This window comes from Strongylocentrotus purpuratus, unplaced genomic scaffold, assembly GCF_000002235.5.
Source record: "Strongylocentrotus purpuratus isolate Spur 01 unplaced genomic scaffold, Spur_5.0 spur5_scaffold_1, whole genome shotgun sequence".
Classification (NCBI taxonomy): Eukaryota; Metazoa; Echinodermata; class Echinoidea; order Camarodonta; family Strongylocentrotidae; genus Strongylocentrotus; species Strongylocentrotus purpuratus.
Window position 1 is genome coordinate 31683643 of NW_022145594.1, and position 13694 is coordinate 31697336.

Sequence of the window (13694 nt, forward strand, 5' to 3'; positions counted from 1 at the left end):
CACAGCTTTTAGACATTGATCGACCATTTCCAACACGCCGTGGCGTCAAATTGGTCCCTGGTGTGCAGTTTGGGCGAACTCTATTAAAATTCCACTCAACGACACACAGCTTAGTAAAGCTGTACGCACCAGTCACACTGCCCGGATCGAACAATGAATTACATTACCCTGATTGGCTGAGAATTGGACGGTAGGAATTGGGTTTGGTATCGATTTATCGGTGTGACTGAGGTGCTATGTCCTGTAATCATGAGTAGCCCAGTCGCACGAATGAGACAGACACCTGGGCCCTGTTTCATCAAACTTGTTTTCAATTTTAAAAAATGCTAAATTTATGTGACAAATTTGCTCTCAGCCAATCAAAGGCCACGATTTCAGTAGCTTATAACAGTTATTAGAACTTGTTATTTATAACAGGGATTTATAAAAAGAGGGTCCAGAGCGGACAAGGAAAGTACATTACCCTGAGTGTCCAAGAATCGAAAATTTGAAGTCGGTTTAGCGGTGTGGCTGAGGTAACATCTTGTAACCCTTAAGCCAAAGGCTACTAATTCAAAACTGCCGCTATCGTTTGGGTGTAGTATCAACCAAATATTTCCTTGAATTTACTACATGTGTACAATAAAACCTGCTAAAGTTACCAACTGTCAAAGAAGGTCACTTTTCTATAACGATCACATTTTTCACTTGAACAGTCGGTGTTTCTCATTGAAACATACAAATTAAAATCATTTCGTGTTACGAATCGGACACTACAGATAACAACAGCCTATCCAAACCATACAAAATAATGATTTCGTAAATATAAGAATAAATATAAATAAACAAACAATACAGATATTGAACATGAGGGTATGAATTATAAAAAAAAAGTATTAAAAAAAAAGATACGAAAGATAACAATAAGTAAGATAGCGGGAAAGGAGAAAAGAAAATAACGCAGCAAAAAAGTATGATTGTATTTTTTCATTTTACATTTCAGACATGATAAATAATTGTACATGCCATCCAAGGCACCGTCTAGTGAAGAGGCGTGATTGATCCAAATCAATCGCCAGTTCTCCAATCAATATGTTGCAGTCTTCTATCTCTATTTAAATAGTTGCGATTGATATCAATCGTAAATAAGTTAGGATTAACATATTGCTCCGATTGTCTCATTTTCGCTCGCGTGAACATTTCCAGCACAAAACACTGACCTCTACCTCCTGGACGGATCATCGCCCATTCCCATTCACTATACGTTACGTACTAAAAGGCTGTATTGCCTGACCGTTCATGAATATTCATGTTTTTGCTAAACTCGGCAAAATGTTTGCTTTTACTAAATGGAAAAATTACGGTGGGGAGTTGGATGAAATGGACATAATGAACATAACAGAAGTGATAATTGATAATTCATGCTTCTTATCCTTCGTGTGCTTGACCTATAATCTTAAAATCACTTGGCAGACTGAGTCCAAAGTTCGACTTGTTTCACATGTGTATTATAGGCAATGGCGAGCTTGCAACCTATTTTGAAAAATTACGGTGGGTGAACTTTCAAAAGTCAATGAGACATGAGGGCTCCAATGAAAGAGCTAGTGATAACGTACGTCGGGGTGAATGTGCTTTTCGTTTAAACAAAAAATAATTTTTTAACAATTAAAAAAAAAAACGTCCATAGGCTAACATGTATGGCTGCTGACTCTGACGATAGGGGCGTTGTGAAATGAGACTAAACGGAGCTATATGTATCAATTCTTTATAAGATGGATTCCAAACAAAAGAATAGAATGAAACAAATCAAAAGACACCAAAACAAATAATCTAAAATAACATATGATAGTTACTTACATGACACCAGCAGTGTAAAGTTCAACTCCGTAGGTGGGTGCGATTGAATGGTACACGTATAGATGTCCTCGTCTGACCTTTGAACGTTTGGCAGTCGAAGGTCAAAGGTCGAATTCACAAAGTCGCCATCTTTGATGTACTGTCGTGACTGGTCCATGATCTCTTGGCCCACGGAGATAAGTGATCCTGGAGAATAACCATGAGAAGACGTTTAAATCAGTGGCTCGTACATATTTAAATGATCGTATTCTACTTAAATTCTACTCAAACCCGTCGCTGAGTTTAGGCATTTGTTAAAAATCGGATTTAACAAAGGGGGTTGGTCTGAGGTCGGCGTTTTCCCTTGTAAATGTGATATTAGAGCCTGAGTTTGGTTAAACTAAAGTAGAACACGGGCAAATACGATTTAACCCGGTTTAACTTAATAAACAGATGTATGGAGCACCAAGTGTTCTGTAGATTGTATAACCAAAATGAATCCAATCATGAAATGAAACGGATTATTTTTGTCATGTAGAAATAATTGTTTCATAATTTTAATAGGCATACAATTAAGGGAAATTTCTGTAACAGGGGATGGACAGGAGTCTAACTCTACAACAATTTCTTATTGTGAAAATTTCCCCATTGCTGCAATATATTTTAATCCACTGCAGACATTATTGTTCCATGTGATTTTTTCTTTCACTGGCAGGTCAAAGTTTCATTATGCAAAGCATGAGATAGTTGTCGAGACACAGAAAGCCAAGGGACCCTGCCCTCCTTTCAAAAACAGACAAAACCATATCTGTGGCGAGATGTAATTTCACCAACGAGCACGTAATTCTGCAATAAATACATCTTTATTAAACAATTTAATACGATTAAAACGCGGTAAGTGGAGTAAAGATGCGCGATGGAGGTCCACTCTCTAGGGTGCATTTTATATTCTGTAAAGCCGACTCTATTTCATGTCGTGCTTCCCTCGCGCTAATGAATATTTCCACAATAATTTACTCGAGACATGAAACTCATTGTGTTTCATTCTTTATCTGTGTGCGTTTTAGGAGGTGGGTGAGTAGGCATTTGTGCGTGTTGTGCGTGTTGTGCGTGTAGGTACAACCAACAGAGCGAACCTTCCCTCCATTTTGAATAAGAATACTCCAAAAACGTATTATGATGTTATAGAGATCTTTTGTATATAGTAAGTGTATAAAATGACATCATAAAGATAATGTGAGTATTAGTTATTATAGAAAATTAACAATGATAATGATAATACATTGGATGTCAATAACAATAATAGAAATAATGATGAAGATGATGATAAGTTACAATGTTGATGATGATGATAATAATAATAATAATAATCATAATTATTATAATATAATAAATATAATTATAATAAAAGTAGTAATATTAACGTTAATTATATTAAAATGATATATAAATAATGCATAATAATATAATGATACTCACTTCTTCCTTTATTAGTTTTATACCAGATGACGTGATTATCCCCCAGGTCGGAAACACGACATTTAAAATGGGCGTGGCCCCCTTCATTGACCCGAATCAAGACCTGCACGTTGTGAGTGATGAAGTACGGCATTCCGGGAGCTTCAAAAAACAAAAACAACTAATAATTGATTTTGACCGCCAAAGCATTATGGATATCAATAATTTGTGCCCCAAGGGTGTCACTTTCGCCGAGATTTGTGTGCTAAAGAAGTAAAGGAATTATCTATAATTATTATTACAACTCGTATGGCGTTATTTTCTTTCTGAATCTTTCACAGCCATCAAGAAAGTTTCATCGCTATAATGGTAATTAAAGACACCAAAAAAGTCGGCTTAGCTTTATCAGACTGGTTGTGGGTTCGTGTCTCTTTCATTAAGATTTATGGGATCAAATTAGAAGGGGAAAATGATTATTATTGTTATATATCACTTTCCATTATAGTTTCTCTCAAGTTTTCGAATCCCATCAGAAATATCTCGTTTCCGTACATGACGAAAGATAATTAAGAGGTCCGATTAGTCTGCTTAGCTTTATCAGACTAATTTGTTAGTTGAATAAACCCATTCATGCTGCTACTGAAAAATCAACATGGAATTCTTCGTAATGTCCTTTTGGGAAATCCTGTAATAATATGATCACCAAAATCATTACACTAGTTTATAAGCGATTACATAATGCATATAGTAAATTCAGCACAAAGTATGGTGAATATGTATTTTATGAAAAGAACCATCATTAAATTATATTCACAAAGAGATTTCATAAAAGAAAACTATTTACTATTATTCATCTTTGGTCGTTATTTCCTTGCAAATGCAACCTTCTGATCTAATTTTCCCGCGGTCTTTATTCGACTTGTTATATTTCTGTAACTTATTTCTCATACTTACTTACTGGTACTTAGTAGATTTTAATGATTATTTTTATGGCAAAGAAAAAGTTAAAGCAACTGCAAATGAACAGCAAATCACATGCTTCTAAAATCTATATAAACATGCACATGCGTATGTCAAAATGCAAAATGTATTTTTTACTGAAATCGGTATCAAACAATTATGCAATTTTCATTTTGAACTATGCAAAATGTTTGTTGTACTCACATGCAATTGCTGGTAAATTATTTAAGAAATACACATTTTGCTGTTGTGATAAATTCAACGGATAGCGAATGAAGTGATTATTCGTAAAACAATAAATCTTTTTTTTTTGCCAAAACGGCTTCTTATAATAGGTCTAGGAAATATTACTTGCTTGCTCAGTGAAAATATGTGTTCTAACATTTTGCCTAACAGTACTTTCAAAAAATTTCCGAAATAATACTTATATAATCCTTAAAATTTACATGCAAGTACTTTTTGAATAACTGTTTTCTTAATTTTTAATCAGTTCATTCCCTAGATTTTCTTCTCAATCTGAAAGAAACATTAAGTTATATGAAGTTCAAAAGGTTAAAGTTCACTCGCTGATCCATTCTTGCCATGCCATTCAATGTATGCATATCAGTTCACTTCAATCACTCACTTCTATTCACACTCACGCTCAACTCTACGATTCCATTCTAACTCCTTTCAATTTATTTCCATCTTACCCGAAACTGCTCTAAAAATAGGGGCTGGAAGGTTTTCGGAACAGATAATGGGTAACAGTGCAAAGGAATGTGTGATAAAAATTAATACAAATGAATCAAATTTACAAAATGAATTAATGCATTTTGATGGGATGCTTTGAAATATCACTCCACAAACAACGAAAATCAATTACATGCATTAAGCACTGCAATCCTCATGCTCAACCCAACGTAACAAATAACGACAAATTTAAAAGAATAAGCGAAATGAGATAATGAATCTGACATAAATGTTGAATCCGGAGGCTAGACAATAAGTTTTCACCAAAAACACTATACATTTACAGAATAAAGTACACAAATCTTACATGTGAAATTTTCCAATTGAACATTAAAAACTTTTTTCATATTAACTGTTCTGTGCAGTTTTTCTTGTGTGTACAAACACTGCATCAAATGGACCAGAACAAAAATATGGGCTGCCTACACAATGTAGCTCTGCAATCATCTTCTTATTCATCTAAGGTTATCCATTGCAGGATGAGTCAGCTGCAAGTTAAAGCATTTGTTTACGCTAACCTACAGAGTGGCTAGTCTCGGGATTGGGCACCCATTTAGCTGCTGAATACTGGTCACAGTACATGATAGCTTAAGTAGACGGAAAAAACATATCTTAAGTAAATGTAACAGTCCAACTTAAGTTAATATGAACACCCACCTTAAGTAGATAAAAAGCACATCTCAACTAGATTTAAGGATATATTTTAAGTGGATGTTAAGGTCATCTCAGGTAGCTGTGAAATCATACCTTAAGTAAATTTGAAACCGTATCCTAAGTAGATGTGAACGCATAAGTGAAGTACATGTTAACTTATTTTTTACTTAATGAGATGTGTAATTAAATCTTAAAGAGAAGTGGAAATCTATCTTAAGTAGATGGGAAAGCACATATTATGGAGATGCAAAAATTTCTTAAATAGACGTGAAATTGTCTTAAGAAGAAGTGAAAGTCTTTCTTAAGTAGATATAGAAGATATCTTAAGAAGATGTAAAGTATCTTAATGATATGTAAAAGTGACTGAATGAGATGTAAAAGCATATCTTAGGTAGATGTAAAAGTATCGTAATGAGATGTAAAAGCATATCTTTAGTAGATGTAAAAGTATCTTAATAAGATGTAAAAGCATATATTAAGCAGATGTGAAAGATATAATAAGTAGATGTAAAATTATCTCAATGAAATATGAAATTACGTCTTAAATAGATGGGAAAGTGTATATTAAGTAGGCGTGAAGTATATCAAAGTAGATGTGAAAACATACCTTAACAAACTTTGAATGCGTATCTTAAATTGATGTGGAAGTATATCTTAAATTGATGTGGAAGTATATCTTAATTATATGTGAAAGCATTCCCTAAGTAAATGAGAAAGCATATCTTCAGTAATAAAAAAAAGTAGATGTCCTTGGCACTGGAACAGGTTTCATTTATTCTTAAAATCGGCATCACGCTGAGGCCTTAGGGTGAATCTTTCTATCGAATGTGGTTTGTTCATCAAGTACCATTACGATGTAAAAGCATCAAAGTAAGGTTTATTGTATAACCAGACAGGATAATAGAAATAATTATGTCCGAGACAAGAAGAAAGAAATGCTTGTTTAAGAAAAATGCACGTAAACTCGCAAGCTGAAAAGAAGAAATACTTGAAACATTGAAAAGTGCAAAAAATATTAAAAAATTACCTGCTTTGTAAAAAAAAAAAATTGTTGCCTATGCCTAATCATTGGTCAGACTACCAATTTGTAAGGAAATATCTTTGAAAATCTTAATATTTCCTTTTAATTCTATTTTACTTGTTTTACTCTCATTGGAAATATCAGCTCTTGCAAAGTTCTGTCTTGAATGCTTCGGCTTCCAAAATTATCTAAATTTAATGTAACCATATATGCATTATTTCCTAAGGCACCTAAATTCGACTCTGTGACTGTAAATTAAGTAGAATGTTCACAATTCATTAAGCCGCTTAGATCATCAATGTTGGTATAACACTAGCGTTTCCGAAGTTCTCATTCCATTAGTAAGCACTAACTAGCATTCAACCTACCTCGATATATATGTACTCATTAAAGAAAGAAAGAAAGTCTGTTGCATAGGTAAAAGCGTAAGACATTTTGATAAATGTTCTACTTACAACGTGGTCTAGACGTAATTCCAAGCTGCCATGCACTGAAGTTTAATTCTCGATACAATTTGTGAAGAAATGGTGTACTAAAGGCTTAGAAATATATGAAGAACGTAAAATAAAATAAACTCTAAACTGGCAAATGAAACGAATTTTTGTAAACAAGCGACCACGTTTGTATATATTACTTAATCATCTTTTCTTGTCTTCGTTAGACTGAAACATCTAAAATTCTAATTATTTTAAGTGAGCCTTGTCAAATTTGTATATTTTGGAGAATTGCTATCAACCTAAATAGGAACCGATATAACCCAAATTTAGATAAAAGTGAATATAAAGATTTCATTCTTAAAATTATTCATATAATTAAGTCCACTTCCTCACATGAACAAATTAAGACAAATGTATGAGTACTTACACTATCAAATAATAGAAAACGTAATTTATATTTTGATCGTATTCAAAACAATCAAACAAACAAAACAAAAACAAAACAAAGAATGCAATACAAATGTAATACAACTGCTTTTACCTTTTCGTGCACTATATAATGTACGCACTGTTTTGATTAATGAACCAAAAACAGAACGTAACACAATGTGGGAGTTCATTTCCTTGTTGAGATAACAATAAGAGGAATTCATTCGAGCTTTAAATATTTTCATGTAGCTTACTATTTTGATCTGAATAAGCCTTACTGACGTAACATAAGCTGCAACGGCCATGACAACCCCTCTCCCACCCCCTTCCCTGGTACGTAATGGCTAATCAATATGTAATGTCTAATCAATATGTATCGTTTATCCTTGAGTGCCTAAACTACCTAATGACTTATGAATTGTTTGACACTCTCTCCCAGCCCTTCCAAGGTCATGATAAGAGGGAGTCAAGGTCCTTTTATGATTAAACAGGAGGCAGATGGATTAATTGTAATCGGTCTCCAACCCTTCATGATATTTTGAATACAACAATAAGGGAAATTCTGAATGTAGTAAAGTGGCCCCGTGACGGATTCAGGGGGCACAGGGGCAGGTGCCCCCGAATTTTATTATATTTTGCTAGTGATTAATCACAGACTTGGTTCAATGAGCTATTCCTCATACATCATTTGAACGGAAATTCATATCATACCCGCTCACAAGATAAATAATGTTACACATATTTTCGATAAAATTTTACATATATTGCAAAGTTTAAAAGATATTTCCACTATCCCCCCTCCCCCTCTCATCGGTACTCGGATCCGCCACAAACACAAATATATTGCATTGAATTTGACGATTCTTTATTCCTTGTCAGAATGGATTATAGCATCAGTTTATACTAAAGTTACTGCTGTAAAACAGAAATCTTTCGTTCGACACTGATATATAGAAACGGTGACCTGTAGTAACAATTAGTTTGCAAATACAAAGCACACATAAATAGACGTAGGTTAGTCAAGCCCAATATCATTAACATCATTAGTTTTGTTACACGTACTATATCTTAAATGTCAATATTTAATAATACAGTGTAACTGCAGTAAAAACCTTGGGGTTCAACGGTTGAATGAAACATGCAGGGTCTCTATCTGTTCGAATGTAGTTCAATGTCGCATACGGACAGCTAATTGCAATATGCCATATCAACGAGTTAAACAGTGTAGACACATCATAATTATAGTAAAATGTATACATTGCTGTTATCATTAGGTATCACCGTGTAAATTGAATCGCTTTGAATATACACAATCTTTGTTATTATTAGGAGTCTAAAACCATGTAAATTGGGCGTCAGCTTTCTTATATTCATTAGCAAATATAATTCGGCACCGAACCGTCAATCGAATTCGGTTGAAAATTGTACACTTTTGTTCCCAAGAACAGCTCAATAAGAAGACAACATTATAATGGAATGTATACATTACTATTATCATTATATTATGTATCAGCGTGTAAATTGAATCGCTTTGAATATCCACAATCTGTGTTAATATTAGAAGTCTAAACCATGTAGGTTGGGAGTCAGCTTTCTTATATGCATTAACATATATAGTTCGGCGCCGAACCATCACTTACCAAATTTGGTTGAAAATTGCACACTTTTATTTCCAAGAACAGCTCAAAAATAAGAAAAAAAGTCTTAGTTCTTTTTCTTGACAGAGGTGACGGGATTAATTACTGCACCTAATCAAACTGAAATTATTTATATAAGGTATGTTAAGCGAGAGTGCAAAGACCGTCAAAGTTTATAACCTGATTGCTCATCTATTATTGACGTTTCTCTAAGGGCAACATCCAACAACGGTGGAGGAAATAAATGGCGAAAATGTTTGCGACCATAGGGAAATCATTCAAGACCATCAACTGGCACTGTATGTCATGAGGTGGTGCCTTTTGGAAATATTTCTCAATAATACACTGATTGCGAAGTAAAGCCAATTGAGGATGATGGAGTTCATTAAGTCTGTGTAGTGGTAAGACGGTTATAGCATGAATAAATATAATGCAAACTATAATATAGCTAAAGGTTTTTCACCATTTTTTATTTGGTTTGTTTTCCACAAACAATTTGCTCGATGAGAGAAAAAGTCTTAAACCAGTTTCCTTAACAAATGTAGTATTAGGATTTAGAATCAAATCACACATGAGTTGTCTCTTCGCCTGTTTTGTTTCATTATCTAAATACTGAAATATATTATTATTTCATATCAGTATATAAATATATGACCAACTGGGCGTGGGGCCATTTTTTAAATACTGCGGACCACTGCACCGTATGACCAAGGATTAAAATATTAATTGTATGCGCCCCATTGAACATGTTGGTGGTACGGTATAGATATTGGCTTATGTTTCACTGACCAATTAGCCGTGTTTCCGATGGGAATTACAACTAGAGCGCTATATGCGTTTTCAAATTATCTTCCTTATTTGCTTATTTATTCCTAATATAACAGCTCTGTGAAGACAATACATGAATGTTCACATTTTACGATATGGAAATCTATCTCCAGTTTTGTTGAATGGCAAAAGTGTGTTTGCATGGTCTGCTTGGTTAACAAAAAAATTTGATTAGCATTAAAAACCTCTTTGAGTAGTACATAGCAAACAATGAACAGAAACAAAATTCTGCTCTCGCTGTTACAAAGAAGAGGTGTAGTTACCAAAACTAGTTTTTAAATACCAAACAATTAAAAAAAAATGATTACTGAATTTCTATAACAATTATACAATTCTTTAATCGAGCAAGCAGTTGAAAACACATGCATAAATACTGGAATTTCTCGAACAGGAATTCTATTTCTAGGCGATCGGAAAACATAATATGATATCAAACAAAATACTGCTAACGTGCTATTCTTTATACTATATAATATCTTTCTACTGTGCAATTTCAATATGATTATGAACATCATCAAGCGACAGCAAACTAAGCGGTTATTGCTAGGCCTTCATGAATATTATTAAACCAAAACAACAACCGATTCAAACAACCACTATTTAACGATTCATTAGTAATACAAATGCAGCCACAAATTAAGTAACGTGTGTCATGTACGTGAGTTTCCTGCAGTTTTAAACACTGCACTAAAAAATTTGTCATATTGAGAAAATAGAAATTTGCAATTTCTTCTTAAGTATTTTGAAGGGTTTTTATTAACCTGGGTCGTTTTAGAAGTTATTGAGCACTTTCTGCTGAAGTTGTTTGTTTACGATGACAATTACAAATTTACTCAGTACTTATCTAGTAGTCTTCTTTTCTTAAAAAAAATATGTTTAAATTCGTTCATCGCATAAAAAAAGTCCATTGTTATAATACACAGAGAGTGATAGAATATCTTGATTAGGAAGTAACCCCAAGTTTTTTTTTATTAGAAATAAACTATTTTCGAACAACTGGGTAGGACTCCTTGTTCCTCTCCTTTAGGAGGAACTAATTTGCTTTTTGCTAGAGAAGACTGCCGGTTGATACAGATCCATTTCGTGTTATTTCATTTCTTTTGCTTTTTACTATTTTCAGAATACATCTTGGTATGTTCATATTTCAAAACATTAAAATAAAAAAAAATGAATCAAATCATGTTTCAAGGAGTCTAATTCATGAGGAGAAAATTACAAAAAAACGTGACGTATTCAATTCGGACCATTTTTGGAAAAAAAAAAACCTTGAAAGAACAAGAACTTCTACTTGATACTTTCAGTGGCATTCTTAAGTGGTATCCTCATAACACCTAAGCCAGTATTTTAGTCTGCATTTTTACATGGAACCGTGTTGCATTTGAAGTTGGGGTAGTTGGTATTCGTGGGTGGGGTCGTTTAAGTTTTTTTTTACTTACCCGGTGGTGTAGTTTTCGGGGCCATTGTACAATTTCTGTACATTGACCCCGGGAACTGGGTGTCCGAAGAGGCCACCTCTTGGGCACATTTGCTGTTGCTAATTGGCTCTGTAAAAGCCGTGGATCCGATGATAATCCTCCCTTGGAACAGCTCTGGATTTGGTGCATTTATTTGGCGGGGGAAACGTAGGGAAGGTCGATAGGGAACTGGTATAGGATCGCGGAACGGAGCAAAAGGGGGTAAGTGAGGGTATTCCGGAGCAAAAAGGGTAAGTGAGGGGTATATGCCGGATCAAAAGGGTAGGTAAATGGGTATTCCGGAGCGAAAGGGTAGGTGAAGGGGATATTCCGGAGCGAAGGGGGTGTAAAGGGGGAGGGGGTATTCCAGAGCGAAAAGGGTAAGTGAAGTGGGGTTTTCCATAGTGACGGGGGTAAGTGAATAGAGGTATTCCGGATCGAAAGGGGTAAGTGAAGGGAGATATTCCGGAGCAAAAATAGTATTTGAGGGTGGTATTCCGGAGCGATAAGGGTAAATGAAGGGGCAAGATTGATTAGAAACGGGGGTTGGTGTCGATGCGTCGGTGGGATGCAGGGGTGATTTGGGGGTATTTTAAGAAGAGAAATGGGTCGATAAGCAGATTTCACAACATTGTGTTGACAAACATAAATCGGTAAAGAGAAGTTGATGGATGGCGAGAATAGACTCGTGGGAGATTTAGGTGGGGGAAGCGAGTCATGAGAAATGGTTCAGAGATCAATCGAGTTTTGGAAGGTTCGTTGTTGGGTTTGTAAACGTGTTTGGAAAACCATAGGGAGAACAGATGAAAATTGAGTTTTAGGTTTAATCGAGGGTTTTCATCATGGAATACGGGTTGTTCAAAATAGCGATTTAAAGATAGTTTAGGCAGTGTAAATTGGTTCAAGGGGAGTGATGGTTAGTAGTCGGCGTTGTGGGTATCGGAAAAGGATAGGAGGAGAGACACAACGGAATAGGTTTAAGGGTCACACAAAGGGTTTAGAAGTAAGAGGTTCGGGGGATTCCAAGAACAGCAAGTAGTCGGCAGAACATTGGTTTACAGGAAGTTGGTAAAAGTTATTTGTTATTTGTCGTAGAGTTTGTGGGTTTTGGAGATACAGCGAAGATACATGAACAATAAGACGATGTCAGCAGGTTTTACAGAGCAAAAAGAATTGAAGAGTATTTCAATTTATAAGGGTAAGCGAATTTTAAGGGAAACACATTAACAAAATGGATAAAGAGTTAATCAGGTTTGACAGGATTAGTTGGGGTCAATAAGGACAAGTTGATAAGTGAGATTCGGTAAAAATACATGAATAAAATGATTTAACAGGTTATTGGGTTTAATGCAGTTAGTAGATGGGTTTGTAGGAGTTAGTAGGTTCAAAGGTCGGGGAGCATGCGCAACATCACATCACGTGATGAGGGTACAAACACAATGGATAAACACGTGGTGAATACAACGGGGTGGCGTGTATTCGGGTGAACGGAATGGAGAAAAGATAAATTCTCATTAGTTGAATGTGTCACGGCATAAATATCCCTTTGTTTCAAAATAATGTATTGTAAATTGTTATTCCGTGCGCTATATCAATATGATTATGAGTGGTAAGTTATAATTATGTAAGATTCATCAACATTGATTTAAGAAATACCTCATTTTATCTCGAAGTTTAGGAAAGGATGTAAAATGTGTAATCTTAATTAAGCTACGAAACGATGTCTATAATAAGGGTATTGGTCGACAAAATTAAATGTCATTTTTTAAATATATGTATTTTGGTTTTAATTGTCCAGTTTGATACTTACGAAATAAAAAAAAATGGGTTGATAACTTTAAATGCACAAAGTAACGATTTAATTCCATCACAATTATTAATAATTCCCATTAAGTGGCATAAATACAATTGTAAAAAAAGTTAGAAATTGGATTGACCGAATCCCATAAATAATTATCAAGATACACATGAAATGCAAGCTAAAGTCAACATGTTGCTCTACAAGGTAAACATTCATACTCTATCATGTAGTTGAATTGATCACCTTAGCCAATATATTGTTTTCTAATACATTACCATTGAAAATGGGAACCTATAAATACCAAACGCCGATAATACCAAACAACAACAACATCACCTCTTAGAACAACTTGTAAATAAACAGATATTAGAAAACATCAATGTCAACATGTTGGTTTACAGACGGGACGACATCATATAATTCTAATCTTATTATTCCACATAAAAGCTTTTAAAGAAGACAAATCAA

At 34.5% G+C, this 13694-nt stretch overlaps 1 protein-coding gene across 2 annotated transcripts in view; it reads right to left on the reverse strand.

Moving 5' to 3' along the window:
• LOC100892245 (limbic system-associated membrane protein) overlaps positions 1–13694 on the reverse strand; it is a 46334-nt gene that overhangs the window by 21977 nt on the left and 10663 nt on the right. The window contains exons 3-5 of one of the 2 annotated variants that reach the window (XM_011668223.2): positions 11408–11614; positions 3295–3435; positions 1837–2022 (exon numbers count right to left, since the gene is read on the reverse strand). In XM_011668223.2, the coding sequence (XP_011666525.1) occupies positions 1837–2022; positions 3295–3435; positions 11408–11614 (534 nt within the window). The remainder of the gene's footprint in view (positions 1–1836; positions 2023–3294; positions 3436–11407; positions 11615–13694) is intronic. The other variant, XM_030978060.1, reaches the window with a different exon arrangement.